General features: G+C 41.0%; 1 protein-coding gene across 1 annotated transcript in view; it reads left to right on the top strand.

The window, feature by feature from the left end:
* Positions 1 to 14326, top strand: part of LOC120978989 (calcium-activated chloride channel regulator 1-like) — a 77140-nt gene extending 62814 nt beyond the window's left edge. Inside the window, exons 10-15 of the mRNA XM_040407474.1 lie at positions 5091 to 5312; positions 6865 to 7135; positions 9563 to 9730; positions 10719 to 10958; positions 13842 to 14172; positions 14236 to 14326. Of these exons, the coding sequence (XP_040263408.1) occupies positions 5091 to 5312; positions 6865 to 7135; positions 9563 to 9730; positions 10719 to 10958; positions 13842 to 14172; positions 14236 to 14326 (1323 nt within the window). The remainder of the gene's footprint in view (positions 1 to 5090; positions 5313 to 6864; positions 7136 to 9562; positions 9731 to 10718; positions 10959 to 13841; positions 14173 to 14235) is intronic.
* Positions 14327 to 16995: the final 2669 nt, after the last annotated feature.

Here is a 16995-nt window from a genome sequence, read left to right as displayed (position 1 = left end):
ATGAAATCTTTCTCATTAGGTTAAAGCACAACATCAGCTCCGCCGAGCCCCCGGCCAAAGTGTTGAAGTGGCGTCCGAGATCCCCAAGGGCCAAGTCAAGTAACTGTAAGTTTTTATGGGGGTTCTACAAAAGAGCTATCGTAGGGCAAAGTTCATATTCGTGTTTACACACGTGTTTTAAAATGAATGCTTTCTCCTATTATAAACAAGTAAATAATGACGCAATGCTGTGGGGCTGGTGTGCAACTTTTTCCAGGGCTGGTTTTTATCCCCAGTCCGGCCCTGGCCGAGCGAGCCGCCGGGACTTTTTTTTTTTTTACTTTTTTTTTTTTTACTTTTTTTTTTTTTTAAGCCGAGCAGCCGAGCCGCCGATTCGTGGGGCTGAAGTTGTTGCCATAGAAACATTGTAAAGGGGAGGAGTTAGTAAGATAACCACGCCCATGTGGGGGCGCCAGAAATATTTCTGCACCCAGGCGCCTGTGACCCTAGGATCGGCCCTGCCCCCTTGTATGTTCCCTACTGCAGTATTGCCCTTACCACTAATAATGCCCTCTTTGTGTTTCTGAAAATAAACTTATACTGACCAACCAGGTCCCAGGATGAGTTGAGACTTCTTCCTCTGCATCAGTGGCCTAGCACAGACTGCATGATAATGTTATTGCATCCTGCAACCTGCCACTGACATCATTCTCCTGATGTCTCAAATCCCAAAAGAAGCCTACAGCCTATGAGATGAGGGAATGGTGGGACAAAAAAACAAAGACTCTCTATTCCATCATAGTTATAATGCAAGGCATCTGGCACACACCTCGGTTTGCTAGGTGTTGCCACTAGCCTTCTGTGTCAGGATCCAGTGTGGTCTGGGGTGGGGTGGGGGGCAACTACAGTCACTGCTCCCTTCCTGTGTCCACCTCTGCACCCAGTTGTCATTTAAGCAGAGGCTCTTTGTGGAATACAAGGATTTACCACAACAAAGTGGATTTACTGCAAGTCAGGGGTGGTGATATCTCTTCCATAAATCCAGTGACTCCTCGGTGCTGTGTCTGATTGTGAACATTCTCTTTCCTAATTTTTTCCATCCAGCCCAGATCTCTATAATGACTTCTCTTGACCACTGCAGAGTTTGATGCTAATCCATCTTTGCCCCCTAGCACATATTTCCATATCAGCACAAATTCAGCCCCAAGATCAGACAAGAAAAATATTTTCAGGCCTCAAATAAGATTAATTTACTTATACTTACACTCCTAGCATCTCTGCTCATCCTCAGGTCCAGGTGCTGCTGTCTTGGAGACCGACAACATAGAGCCTGGATCTGCAGATGAGTCTAAGAGGATAAGTAATACTAGTCACTATCTTTTTGATTAATTCAACAGATAATAGGAAGTTAACAATGGGCAGTGATCAATATTTCCTCTAAAGGTGGATTTAGACGTCCCAATGTTCTGGCCAATTATCGGGAACACAGAAAAACGGTGGGCCCAAATTATCAAAAATATATTCACTTTATTGAGTTACATCTACAGTTGCAAGAAAAAGTATGTGAACCCTTTGGAATGATATGGATTTCTGCACAAATTGGTCATAAAATGTTTTTATTGAACACACCATGTAAACATTCACAGTGCAGGTGGAAAAAGTATGTGAACGCTTGTATTTAATAACTGGTTGAACCTCCTTTGGCAGCAATAACTTCAACCAAACGTTTCCTGTAGTTGCAGATCAGACGTGCACAACGGTCAGGAGTAATTCTTGACCATTCTTCTTTACAGAACTGTTTCAGTTCAGCAATATTCTTGGGATGTCTAGTGTGAATTACTTTCTTGAGGTCATGCCACAGCATCTCAATCGGGTTGAGGTCAGGACTCTGACTGGGCCACTCCAGAAGGCGTATTTTCTTCTGTTTAAGCCATTCTCTTGTTGATTTATTTCTATGCTTTGCATTGTTGTCCTGTTGCAACCCCCATCTTCTGTTGAGCTTCAGCTGGTGGACAGATGGCATTAAGTTCTCCTGCAAAATGTCTTGATAAACTTGGGAATTCATTTTTCCTTCGATGATAGCAATCTTTCCAGGCCCTGACGCAGCAAAGCAGCCCCAAACCATGATGCCTCCACCACCATACTTCACAGTTGGGGTGAGGTTTTGATGTTGGTGTGCTGTGCCTCTTTTTCTCCACACATAGTGTTGTGTGTTTCTTCCAAACAACTCAAATTTGATTTCATCTGTCCACAGAATATTTTGCCAGTACTGCTGTGGAACATCCAGGTGCTCTTGTGCAAACTGTAAACGTGCAGCAATGTTTTTTTTGGACAGCAGTGGCTTCCTCTGTGGTATTCTCCCATGACATCCATTCTTGTTTAGTGTTTTACATATCGTAGATTCGCTCACAGGGATGTTAGCATATGCCAGAGACTTTTGTAAGTCTTTAGCTGACACTCTAGGATTCTTCTTCACCTCATTGAGCAGTCTGCGCTGTGCTCTTGCAGTCATCTTTATAGGATGAACACTCCTAGGGAGAGTAGCAGCAGTGCTGAACTTTCTCCATTTATAGACAATTTGTCTTACCGTGGACTGATGAACAGCAAGGCTTTTGGAGATACTTTCAGGCAATGCTTCTTGTGAAAAGCAAACCCAGAATTGGTGTGTGTTCTTTATAGGGCAGCTGTAACCAACACCTCCAATCTCATCTCATTGATTGGACTCCAGTTGGCTGACACCTCACTCCAATTAGCTCTTGGAGATGTCATTAGTCTAGGGGTTCACATACTTTTTCCACCTGCACTGTGAATGTTTACATGGTGTGTTCAATAAAAACATGGTAACATTTAATTATTTGTGTGTTATTAGTTTAAGTAGACTGTGATTGTCTATTGTTGTGACTTAGATGAAGATCAGATCACATTTTATGACCAATTTGTGCAGAAATCCATATCATTCCAAAGGGTTCACATACTTTTTCTTGCAACTGTATTAAACAATGGAGAAAAAAAGGAAAGTTGGAATGAAGATACATAGAGAAGCAAGAGGCCAAACCTCCCTGGACAACCATGTCTCTCCACAGATTATGATAACAATCTCTAGACAAAGGGTAACACACTATACCTCACATAACGATGGTCAGAAGAGGTAAGGGTAGGGAAAAAATAATGATAATATATAAATCACCAAATTACATCCCAAACCACCCCAGTAAGGGATTGCAATGTGTAGTGAATGCTACAAAAAAGAAAAAACACTGACCACAGTTGAATATGAGGCACACTGGTCCAATATGACTATGTATAAATACACAGAAAAATTAGAAAAAATACAGTCACCCAACTACGATGTATAACACTGATCTAGTGTGGACCATATGGCGTAACAATGTGACCATAGTCACATTATATAACGAACGTACCTGAAGACATGATGTGACCAGAGGACGTATGGAGCCCCAAGCGCAAGAACTCGACGCGCGTTTCACCTCAAACGGCTTCGTCAGGAGGTACAGAAAGGTTACAATTTATCGGGAACGAAAGTTCCTACGAACACTCATTCCCGATAATCTTCCCATGTAAAGGTGCTGCAAATCACCTGATGATCCCTTGTCTTCACACTGTTGAGGTAATTGCTGCATGTAAATGCAGCTCTTCATGTCCACGTAACAAGCAACCGACTGTCGAGAACAAATACTTCCTTCCCGACAATCAGCTTGTCGTCGCCCCGTGTAAAGCCAGCCTTTTTGAGCAGGGCTATTAGGGACCTATGTGGGTATTGTTCCATCCTAGCTAGGGGATCCGAAATAGCAGAAAATAAATATTGCTATATAGCCCCAAATAATTAACTATAATTAGCTTGTGTAATTAATGGGTTTACAGTGGGAGAAAGAAGAACTGTAGAATTAAAAACATTGAAAATGGGGAAGGTATATTATTCCTGTTGCTGACCATTTGAATAGCTACTACTGTTCAGTATTTCCAGAAAGTGGCTTTTAGAGTTATAATATGTTGGGGCTGAGCATTACCACTGGTTGTAGGGATTCTGCACCAGTGTTTTGGAACATCTATCTTTATAACGGAGCCTGTATTCATGTCTACAGGAGTGCCAAAAATAATCGAGCAGTGTGCTCGGCTATTTTGGAAAGTCCTATTGAAATAAATTGGAAGTGCATTGTGCAAGAGCAGCCTCCATGCCATTTGCTTCTATGGGGCTGTTGGAAATGGCACAGCCATCACCTTTCTATTTTCAGTAATGCCATAGAAATTAATGGAGGGCGGCTGTGCATGGGCAGTGCACCTTCCTTGACTTTGCAGGCTTCGTTCTAAAGATAGATACGGGTCCCAGAGGTAGGACCCACACTTATCAGACATTGGGAGCATATCCTAGAGATATGCCCCTAATGTACAAGATGGGCCATCCCCTTTGAAGTTAAATGAAGCAACGGGTCCAGATGGCTTCCACGCCTAAAAGAACCAGCCACTTCTAACAGGTTATGTTCCTGATAAATGGAGAAAGACCAATGTAACCATCCATAAGTAGTAGACAAAAAGACAGTATCTACAAGCCACTTAACTTGACATCTGAAGTAGTAACAATAAAAGGTGGTAGCGTTGATCTAAAGTGTTGATTCAGAGGAAGGCAAAAAAAAACAATGAGGCAGATGCCAACTGTCTCATGTTAAGGAAAAAATTATCTAGACTCCAAATATTTATGGCAGAATATGTCTGAACAAATCCCTAGATCAACAAACCATTTCCAGAACTCTAGTACTCATAGCCTGCAATATTTTAAGATTCTCTAAAATTAGTTGGGGAGGAGATGAAACAATGTCAGAAAATAGTAGTAGTAGATGCGTGGAACAAACATCTAGCAGATGTGGTTGGAAAATCAATATTAAGTGAATGTATACATGCCAGGAATAAACGTAGTCCTAAAAGAAAAATAAAAGGAAATAAGGGCAGACTAGTTGGACCATGTTCTGCCGTCACTTTTCTGGGTAAAATGCTTTGCTCTACCCACCTTCCAGCCATATTTACAGCAAAGGGTGAGAGAGGGCACTACCCAATGTTTTCAGCCTCACTTACATTAAATGTTCTTCTATTAACAGCTGGAAAGCACTGCCTCAAGTCTTCCATCTGCTCAATGTCTGAATGGCACCATTTTCATTGACAGCACGGTGGGCAATGAGACTTTCTTTCTAGTAACTTGGCAAACTGCGGTACCAAATATTAACTTACGAGACCCAAAAGGGATTATTTATACAGCGGCACAGTTTGTCAATGACACCACTTCTAAATCATCAAGGCTTGCCATCCCAAGAACAGCAGAGGTAACACTTTACCATTTGTCATTTTAAAGTAATCAATTTTATTTCAACTAAAATGGTCTTAAAATAAATATCCACTACTTAAGACCACATTTAGCACTTCTTAATTGCTTAAATTATCTTTAAGCAGTCTTTGTTCCATTTTTCTGCTGCAAAGCTCCAAATCCCTTGCTTAGAAATATAGTTAAATGATTAAAATCAGTCTGCCTGCAATCACCAATAGCAAGAGTATCAAGGCTTACTGAATACTGTTTAATTAGTGAGTTCAATGTATAAAAGGTATACAGTAAAATCCTATTCTCCCCCTTGTGGTGGTTGAGGACAATCAGAATTTTTAAATTCAGTTCTATTTCTTTGCTGTACGATCTGGAGCTCTGTGTCAGGGCTCTGATCATTAAAATATATATTTTATGAAATTAATCAAATCAGAATGTTGGGCAAATTTAAACAGCAAAAAAAATTGTGTTCAAGGGTGCATATTCAGTTAATGTAGTTGAAATGGATACATACAAGAAATGGGTTTCCAGGATTTTACTATTGGTGGCCTACCCTCAGGATAGGACATCAGTATCAGATTGGTGGAATTTGACACCCCAGAGTCCGGTCAATTAGCTGTTTTGGGGTAGCTCTGGTTACGGCAGCTCTATTAATAATCTAACATATGCAGCCTTGTACCTTATTGGTTCATATAGATAAATGCCTAAGACAACTCACATTGCTTGCAGTCCATTCAAGGAATCCTTTATTTTCAATAATCAAATTTGTGTCAAACATGAGAATGCTGAAGCATAACCTCACAGGAACCACTAAAAAAGGTTTCAGGGCACCCTACCCCCTTTCTCATACTGCAGCACTCCTGCCATTCACTTCAGCTGCATAGTTCCGGTGCTGACTTTTGGAATCGGAGCTACCCTGAAACCACAGATCAGCAGGGGTGTGGGGTGTTGGACCTGAAGATAGGCCATCAATAGTAAAATACTGGGCAATCCTTCTAAGTCATTCAAGAATGTTCATGTGTAAAAAATATTTTCTTCATTCAGGTGAAATTCATAAATTATAGCTGTGTGGTTATAAAGATGTCATGACAAGGAGACTTCTAGAAATATTTCTTAGCTTAGAAAATTGGTGTAGGAACCAATAATACAAAATATTTAAACATTGAGAAAACATATATAAAGCAAAGCAAATAAGAAAGTCATCTTCTCACATGTTCCATTAGGACAACCCCTGTCCATATGCCTAATAAGGGCATATGGACATCATAGCAGAAGGGGATCCTGCTCAGAACCTTCACGATAAGCCACAGCAGAGACCTTCTAACAAGCTCTCTCTCTCTTTCCAGTGGACGTAGCTTTGGCCACGTATTACATGGACAATTATTTATGTGAGTGGCCTCTATATCATACTATATTTCCCCTTGTAGCAGCCATTTCAATGGAAAAGATTAGCTAACGGGCTCCTTCTACTAGTTAAATGTACTGTTCAAATATTGACATTTTTGTTGTAGTGATTGTGCTAAATTTGATGATGATAAAGAGCTTTCCTTCTCTTTTAGAGAGGACCCTGGATTTACAGTCTTTGCAATTCACGTAACGCAGTTGAGGTTTTAGGTTTAGTTGTGAATTCTAAGGCTTCAGATGCAAATGTTCCCCCAATCATTGTAAATGCTCATATGAACCAAGACACAAACCAGTATCCCAACCCTATGGTTGTCTACGCCTTAGTAAGTCAAGGACTGATGCCTGTCACTGGAGCAAAGGTTACTGCAATTATTGAACCTGTCATTGGAGCAATAGTGACCCTAGAACTTTTGGACAATGGAGCAGGTTAGTATATGTGTAATGTGTTTACTATGTGCTGTTATTATGGGCTATTGTTATTTGTAATGGATGTTCTTCATCTTCAGACTGCAAAATTCATAATTATACTGTAGTACTAGTACTTATATATTATAAGAGTGTACAGTGTCATATATAGAAGTGGTGGTGGTTAATTGTCTTTTGAAGACCATGGTAATTACTTGCAGCTATTTAAACTTATTTTTCCCTAGGTCCACCCCTTAGGACCTTAATCATGTAATCTCAATAATGTGCTCTTTGACCTATGGACTACGTTCAGACAGGAGTTCTCTATGGACTACATGAGAAAATGATTCTAAGCGGCCACTCTCATTTCTATACAAAATATGTGCCCACCTATATTTACCTACATGGTGAATCTACAGTATACTGTTATAATGAAATAAACGGGGCATATTATCTGTAATGTCTATTAGTTTTTAGTGAATTAATAATAAAGACCCTAACAGCAAGTGTTGTCTCTGAAGTCAGCTTATAAGGTTGTCTTTAATGTGTCAGAGCCTAGGTCCTTTGGTACTATAGAGATACAGTCTAACCATGATACCAATATGCCTGAAGATAACAAGTAAAGGGTGGCACCTCGCTGAAATACTGCAGATGCGTATTGTTCAACATATGACGCATGATGGTTCCTGCCACTTAAAGTGGTCTAATACACTTGTTATTTTAATACTTGAATAGATGCTTAATACCAACGTAGCCTTATGTGTAGAGATCTCTTACTGGGACCCAGAGGACCATGCTCCACACCACTAGTCCCTCAGATGATCACCCTACAACTCAGTGGTGCGGGCGAAAGCCATCTAAGAGGACCAAAAAGTTTGATTACTAGTCTTTTATATAGAGACATCATCTCTTTAAGAGAAATGCTTTCACACACACAAACCGAAACTGTACAGTATTGTAACCCCACCTAATGTGAGCCTGCCACATGAATTGCCTTTCTCGTCACTTCTCCATCTCTGTCGCATAAGATTACTTGGCAATACTTGCATCTTCTCAGCTTGCAGGAGGAGAGTTCACTGGAAATTATTTGAAAATATTTTCCACTTGCAAACTCATCCCTGGACTACTGTAACTCTGGGCCACACACTCTGTCTGCGTAGTTCTCGCCAGAACTTCCTTTAGATCTCCAGGAAAACAATCCTTTAGGGTCCATTCACACATCCGTATGTGTTTTGCGGATCCACGGACACTCGGATCCGCAAAACACGAACAACGGCAATGTGCGTTCTGCAGTTGGCGGACCGCATATCACCGGCACTAATAGAATATGCCTATTCTTGTCCGCAATTGCGGACAAGAATAGGACATGTGCTATTTTTTTCGGGACCGGAAATGCGGACCCGGAAGTGCGGATCCGCATTTCCGGATCTGGGCAGCACATCGTGCGGCCCCATAGAAATGAATGGGTCCGCAATTCCGTTCCGCAAAATTCTGAACAGAATTGCGGACGTGTGAATGGACCCTACAGCTATAGTCTTACTGTTACAGGATAAACCAGGATGTAGAGGCTAAGGCCTCATGCACACGGCCATATGTATTTTGCCGTCCGTGTGCATTCCGTATTTTGCGGAACAGAACAGTACTATCCTTGTCCGTAGTGTGGACAATAATAGGACATGTTAAATTTTTCGAAGAACGGAAATACGGACATACGAAGATGGAATGCACACGGAGTAACTTCAGTTTTTTTTGAGGACCTATTGAAATAAATGGTTCCTTATACGGTCCGCAAAAAATACAACAGAACGGACACGGAAAGAATATACGTTCATGTGCATGAGCCCTAAGGGATTATGCTTTCTTCACGCTATGTCCCCAATGAGGAGGGATGGACTTTCCTTCAGTGAATCCCCAGGTTACAGTGTAGTCTTGGACTAATGATGGCAGTAGCAAAAGTAGTTCAGTAACAGGTAAAGATTGTCAACAGGATGTCAACAGAAGTACGAGGGTGAAGACAGTAACACAGTTGAAAGCAACACAAGTAACAGAAGTTTAGATTGAAAGCAGTGGAACCACAGTTTTCAGCAGTTAGAAGAGCAAAGCAATAGACAGGTTAGAGACTTTGAATCCAATAGAGAGAGTCTAGCACAAAATATAACCAGGCAAAGCCTGAAGACCAGGGAGTGATTTAAAACCTTCTGCCGATTACATCATCTTTGGATGTTACAGTATCTGCCTGGGCAACTGCAGTTCACTGGACCCGAACCAGAAACTGGTGCTGGCCAGGAAATGTTGGATAGGCCCAGAAGAAAATCTTGAAGAGGAAGCAGTGCTCACCCAAGTGCCACCTCCTCCTGAAACAGCTGATCGATGGGGGTGCCATAAATCAGACCCCCGCCAATTTGATATTGATGACCTATCCTGATCTGTTTAAAATGCTGTTTTCAGGTCCTGATATTATGAAGAATGATGGAATATATTCAAAATACTTCACACAATTCTCAGCAAATGGAAGATATGGTTTAAAAGTGCGAGTTGAAAACAATGCTAAGGGCAAAAGTCGATTGGTCCTCCCCAAGAACCGCGCTCTCTATGTTCCAGGATATATAATAAATGGTAAGAGATTTGAGACAATTTATTAACATAGAAATTAACTCGGACAATTATTTCACAGCAATTTGAGAATTTTCAGTGCACACCAAGCAACCCTTAGGCCCCTTTAACACGGGCGTCACGGATTTTGTCCGGATGCGTTGCGGGTGCATTCAGCAGGACCTGCTCTGACGATAACGGCTGCGCGATCAAGTGGATGAGGTGAGTAATGTTTTTATTATTTTTTTACCCTCAATTGACATGCTATTATTTTCCATTATAACCATGTTATAATGGAAAATAATAAAGTGAATGGACCTCCACATCATCTCCTTAGCAACCATCCATGAAAATCGCATAGCATCCGCACTTGCTTGCGGATGCTTGCGATTTTCACGCAGCCCCATTCAATTCTATGGGGCCTGCGTTGCGTGAAAACGCAGAATATAGAACATGCTGCAATTTTCACGCAACGCACAAGTGATGCGTGAAAAACATCGCTCTTGTACACAGCCCCATTGAAATGAATGGGTCGGCATTCAGTGCGGGTGCAATGCGTTCACATCACACATTGCACCCGCGCGGAATTCTCGCTCGTGTGAAAGGGGCCTTAAGAAGATATACCTCCAGTTATAGAGATCTGATGTGTTATATAGACACATATCCAAAGTTATAATTTATTTAGTCTGGGCAATGAGGCCCCCATTGAAAGCTAGAAATAGGATTCCATAGATTTTTTTGTGACTGCATTTGAGTGAGAGAAGCTGACAGGATCCATAGGCTCAGATATAGTCTTCTCTTGCCAAGAAGAAATGCTAAATTTTCGCTCCGACATCCTGCAGTGCCATCAAAGGCAGCACAAATAATATCTTTTGGCAGAGTCCACATGTCATTACCCAGACAATGTAAATTGGACAATCTACAAACATTTGTTCATCCAAATTATTCAATGTCCTTTCATTTCCTTATTAGTTGAAATAATCAAAATCTCTTATTGGAAATCTCTTTGTAGGCACTGTTGTCATGAACCCTCCACGCCCTGAAATTACAGATGAAGACCTTAATGTTGGAGAATTCAGCAGAACAGCTTCAGGAGGATCTTTCTTGGTATCTAATGTGCCCCCAGGTGGTCCTCCTCCTCAGCAAGATATCTATTACCCTGATAGAATAAGTGATTTAGAGGCAAAAGTTGATAATGATACGATTATGTTATCTTGGACTGCCACTGGTGATGATCTGGACCAGGGGAATGGTGAGTAATATGTTTATTAATCCCTTTCCGTATATGTAATGTGAAATTTGCAAGGATGTGAATGGAGTGGACCCAGGAGCTGAACCCACCCAACAATTCAATACACGATGGGTGCCGGCTGTGTTATTCAGCTGACTCTCATCTGCAATAAGGTTTCGGCCACAGGGTGAGAGAGGCGCTCAGAGGGTAAATAGGTCAAGATACAACAGCTTCCTTCAAAAACGGGTGGATATAATAAACTCACCTGTTTTTGGTTGCACCAAAATCAGGTGCAACTGTATTGAAGGTAGGCTGTGGGATTTGTAGGTAACAGGTTGGTGCTGCCAGATGCGTCAGGAAACCCTTGGGGCGAAGGCCAGGTCGCCACTCGGGTAAATATTGGAAAACGTATCTCAGCTTGTCACGGTGGAGTGACCCAGCCAATAGACAATCGTAAGGCGCATAACCACAACCTGATGCAGGATACAACAAAGTTTATTACTAGACAACGCATTTCGGGGTCTCGATGACCCCTTTATCAAGTCTACAAGGGACATAAATAGTAAAAAATATAGTAGAAAATAAATAGTAGAAAATATATGTATGTATAAAAGTCGTATATAGAATTTGATATATAGAGATCTATGGACATATACTTGCATTAATAAATAAATACATAGGTAAAATAGAACACATAATTGATTGGACAAGTACATCAGTGAGTATAAGAAAGTATATATAAAAAGAGATCTGTAGGTATATGCTTATGTACATAAATAGATAAATAAATAAATAAGTAACAATTAAAATACTTCATTGAGTGAGTAAATACATCAATAACATAAATTCATCAGTAAATATATATAATAATGGTGTATACATAATTCATTATCCACATAACTAATGTATACGTAAATCAATATGACGAGACGATTTATGTTGATAGGACTGACATACGTTAATACACATTGACAAAAAATGTTTGCGTATTTAAATGTACCTGTGTCACCCCAGTTTAAGTGCAGCTGGGTGTATACTGCCTGGTTCCTTCCAAAAATGGCGCGTGTCGGTGCCTATGCGGTCATGTAAAACAGAGAGCGAAAGTTTATAGAGAGTTGACTAGGGCAGAGTAACAGGTAAATATATACCTTTCCCTTTCCCTTCTCTTTTTTCCTTCCCCCCCCCCTCTATATGTATGTAACTGTTTTGGAGAAGAGGACCTTTGAATATACGTAACAGTCTGGGGATGTATACAGTAAGTGTGTCCATTTAAGGATAATTACCTTGTTTCAATTGTAGATAGAGTTTGTGTACCAGTTTACTGGAGCGTTCTTGCTACAGTCATGCACGTGGCACACGTGGAAGGGACACGCAGGCAGGAAAGTCTGCGCGCACTAACACATGGGTCCACCGCCCTCCCGATATCAACCCCTGTGTTAGTGCGCGCAGACTTTCCTGCCTGCGCGTCCCTTCCACATGTGCCACACTATTATTATATATATTTACTGATGAATTTATGTTATTGATGTATTTACTCACTCAATGAAGTATTTTAATTGTTACTTATTTATTTATCTATTTATGTACATAAGCATATACCTACAGATCCCTTTTTATATATACTTTCTTATACTCACTGATGTACTTGTCCAATCAATAATGTGTTCTATTTTACCTATGTATTTATTTATTTATGCAAGTATATGTCCATAGATCTCTATATATCAAATATACATACATATGCATATATTTTCTACTATTTATTTTCTACTATATTTTTTTACTATTTATGTCCCTTGTAGACTTGATAAAGGGGTCGTCGAGTCCCTGAAACGCGTTCTCTCGTAATAAACTTTGTTGTATCCTGCATTGGGTTGTGGTTATGCGCCTTACGATCGTCTATTGGATGGGTCACTCCACCGTGACAAGCTGAGATACGTTCTCATCTGCAATGGCTGGGATCGGAGATAACAGCTAGCAGTTTAACCCCTTAGATGTAGTGGTTAATAGTGACCTCAGCCTTTAACAGATTAGATTAGAAAGAGGGAGAAGATACCCTTTGTCACCCCATCAGTCCCCCTGTGACAAGAGATTATCACAGCAGCCAGAAGCCTAGTAAAAGCCCCAGGTCTTTCATTCGAGCGCTGCTATTGCACCAGAAGCCAGGCACCATACATTGTAAATCAGAAGTATTACAATGTATCGTACAAGCAATTACAGTTGCAAGAAAAAGTATGTGAACCCTTTGGAATGATATGGATTTCTGCACAAATTGGTCATAAAATGTGATCTGATCTTCATCTAAGTCCCAACAATAGACAATAACAGTCTGCTTAAACTAATAGCACACCATTTCATTCCAAAGGGTTCACATACTTTTTCTTGCAACTGTATATAGTATAAAGTCCCTTGGTTGGTCTTAGTTGGTAAATAAAGAATAGTAAAATGTTTACAAATATAAAAAAAATGCACACAAAATATACATTTTCCCGTTTCTTCCATAATAATATAAACAAAAAAAAATCTGATTGGTTGCTATGGCAACTAAGCCAGTTTTACTTTACACCTGTTTTAATAAATCTCCCCCATGCTATCCTTCACCCCCTCCCTCCTCCTTAGGGAAGCCTTTGTAGCATTCCTTCCATCCCCTGCCTCTGTGTGTGTCAGGTAGAGGCCAGACTCCATCTTGGAGTGGTGGTTGGCAGAACACACTCAGGTCAGTTTGTGGTGTGGATGCAATTTTGGATTTGTAAATACAAACTTGGAATAGAAGTACATGGACAGGGCTTTTTCTGATGCAAGAATAGTGACAGGGAGGAAACCTTGTGCTAAACTCTGTGTTTAGATAGATGGAGACAAAATAAATTATTCAAGAATAAATGCATTTCTCACTCTTTTCTGCAGCTTCAAGTTATGACCTAAGAATGAGCACCAACCCCAGTGACCTCAGAACCAATTTTACTGGATCAGCACCTGTCAACATTGCCACCCTTACTCCCTTACCCGCTGGATCCAGAGAAACATTCTCATTTGTGCCCGAAAATGTTGTTATAAAAAATGGCACTGTCCTTTTCTTTGCTTTAGTTGCTGTTGATAAAGTCACTCAACGATCAGATGTATCAAACATAGCCCAGGCCGCTCTCCTCATCCCCCCAACACCAGATCCTACAACTGAATCCACGACAGCCAACCTGACCACAACTGAATCCACTACAACCAAACTGACCACAACTGAATCCACTACAGCCAACCTGACCACAACTGAATCCACTACTACCAAACTGGCCACAACATCAACAAAATCTGCTAATGACAGCTCTGATGGACTGAACATAACACATATTGCACTGATAGTGTGTGCAGCTGTTATTGCCATTGTATCATTATAAGTATTACTGTCTGCATTGTCAGCTGTCAAAGGAGGAAAAGTAATCCAGGAGTGAGAGTATAAAGCGGAAAACTACCCAGATTTGTATATTAAAATGTCAATTTCATTGTTGAAATATTGCAGTGAAATGTGAAATGCAGTCATTCTATGAAATGCCTAAAACCCCCAGGCAAAATAATCTTTTTATACATTCCCTAGAAATTCGATAGTATATCTAGCTTGTATTAGGCGGTGTGAAAATGATCAAACTGCAGCCCAAAACCTGCATAAGGCCATTTTCACATTACTTTTTTGTTTTCTGTTCTGATCTGTCATAAGAAAGAAAAAAAATAAAAAAATAAAATGGATCCTTTATTTTGAGCATCCATTGTGTTCATTTTGCATCCATTTTGTCAGTTTTGTCAGACATCCGTTATTTTAGACGGGAGAAAAAGTCCTGATGGAACTGACAAAAACTGATGCAAGATTAGCACAATGGATGTTTAAAATAAAGGATCCTTTTTTTAGATATTGTTTTTTTATTTTTAACTTTTTTTTGGACTGATCAGAAGAATGGGAAGCAGAATGTTGATGTGAACCTGGTCTTAGGGCTCTTTCACACTTGCGTTGTCCGGATCCGTCGTGTACTCCATTTGCCGGAGGTGCCCGCCGGATCCGGAAAAACGCAAGTGAACTGAAAGCATTTGAAGACGGATCCGTCTTCAAAATGAGTTCAGTGTTACTATGGCAGCCAGGACGCTATTAAAGTCCTGGCTGCCATAGTAGTAGTGGGGAGCGGTATACTTACAGTCCGTGCGGCTCCCGGGGCGCTCCAGAATGACGTCAGAGCGCCCCATGCGCATGGATGACGTGTCCATGTGATCACGTGATCCATGCGCATGGGGCGCCCTGACGTCATTCTGGATCGCCCCGGGAGCCGCACGGTCGGTAAGTATACTGCTCTCCCGCTCCCCACTACACTTTACCATGGCTGCCAGGACTTTAGCGTCCTGGAAGCCATGGTAACCACTCAGAAAAAGCTAAACGTCGGATCCAGCAATGCGCCGAAACAACGTTTAGCTTAAGTCCGGATTAATGCCTTTCAATGGGCATTAATTCCGGATCCGGCCTTGCGGCAAGTGTTCAGGATTTTTGGCCGGAGCAAAAAGCGCAGCATGCTGCGGTATTTTCTCCGGCCAAAAAACGTTCCGGTCCGGAACTGAAGGCATCCTGATGCATCCTGAACGGATTTCTCTCCATTCAGAATGCATTAGGATAAAACTGATCAGGATTCTTCCGGCATAGAGCCCCGACGACGGAACTCTATGCCGGAAGAAAAGAACGCAAGTGTGAAAGAGCCCTTAAATAAGTAAATCTGTGCTAGCTTTAATAAATAAAAGCCTAAAATGATACAATCTCAGCTTTCAGAAGCAGTTTCCTTATAGTATTTTCTTAATTCTTAATTGTAATTGGTTGTGTTTCACAGGTTTCAATCTGTCAATAAATCAGAATATTTTTATTTAGTTGATGCCTCATATACCAGTTTAAGTGCATGTGTAAGACAAAGTGCCAACCTAGAAAACGTTTTTGTATTAAAGGGACACTGTCATCTGGATTTTACTTACTGAGCTATTAACATCACCACATTAGTCTCCACGATTTACATTAAAATATACTAGTATTACTGCCCTGTGTCTTTTATTTGGTCTATAAAATCGGTTTTATTAATATGTAAAGTACCTCAATAAGGAGCCCAAGGGGACGTCCCTCCGGCAGTTGGAGCCCAGCCGCTCCTATTACTTTGGAGCCTACCACCGCCCCACTGCTAATTTAATCACTGCTCAGTGCTGACGTAATGTTTGTGCAGCGCCCTGGCATCAGCCTCACAAAACATATTGCGCATGCGCCAGCTGCACAAACATTACGTCGGCGCTGAGCAGTGAATAAATTAGCAGTGGGGCGGTGGTAGGCTCCAAAGTAATAGGAGCGGCTGGGCTCCAACTGCCGGAGGGACGTCCCCTTGGGCTCTTTATTGAGGTACTTTACATATTAATAAAACCGTTATTATAGACCAGATAAAAGACACAGGGCAGTAATACTAGTATATTTTAATGTAAATCGTGGAGACTAAGGTGGTGATGTTAGCTCAGTAAGTAAAATCCAGGTGACAGTGTCCCTTTAAGAAAAATGTACTACTGCATGCAACTCATCATGTAATTCACATGGTTTCACAATGATGCAATGTTGGGTTGTAAAAGCCAGTTTGCTAATAAAATGTGCTCATCTCTCTTCCGTTTTACATGATTCAGTTTGTTAATAATATGTACCCCTCTTGCCTCTTATTTAATCTTAAAGTATATCAGGTCAGAATTAAATAACCTAGGCATTTTATAGCATGCCTATATCCATATACTGCTTGCATCCTCCTCACCTCGCAGCAGGTGCTCAGAAACTCTTAAAGGCAGTGGATTTGGGCTTTATTAAAAATGTTCTACAGTTTTTTACTCTACGGCCCCTTTCACACGGGCGAGTATTCCGCGCGGATGCGATGCGTGAGTTGAACGCATTGCACCCGCACCGAATGCCGACCCATTCATTTCTATGGGGCTGTTCACATGAGCGGTGATTTTCACGCATCACTTGTGCGTTGCGTGAAAATCGCAGCAAGCTCTATATTGTGCGTTTTTCACT

The sequence above is a fragment of the Bufo bufo genome, chromosome 9 (genome assembly GCF_905171765.1).
Source record: "Bufo bufo chromosome 9, aBufBuf1.1, whole genome shotgun sequence".
NCBI lineage: Eukaryota > Metazoa > Chordata > Amphibia > Anura > Bufonidae > Bufo > Bufo bufo.
The sequence above is the reverse complement of the archived record's forward strand: the minus strand, read 5'-3'. Positions and strand labels throughout refer to the sequence as shown.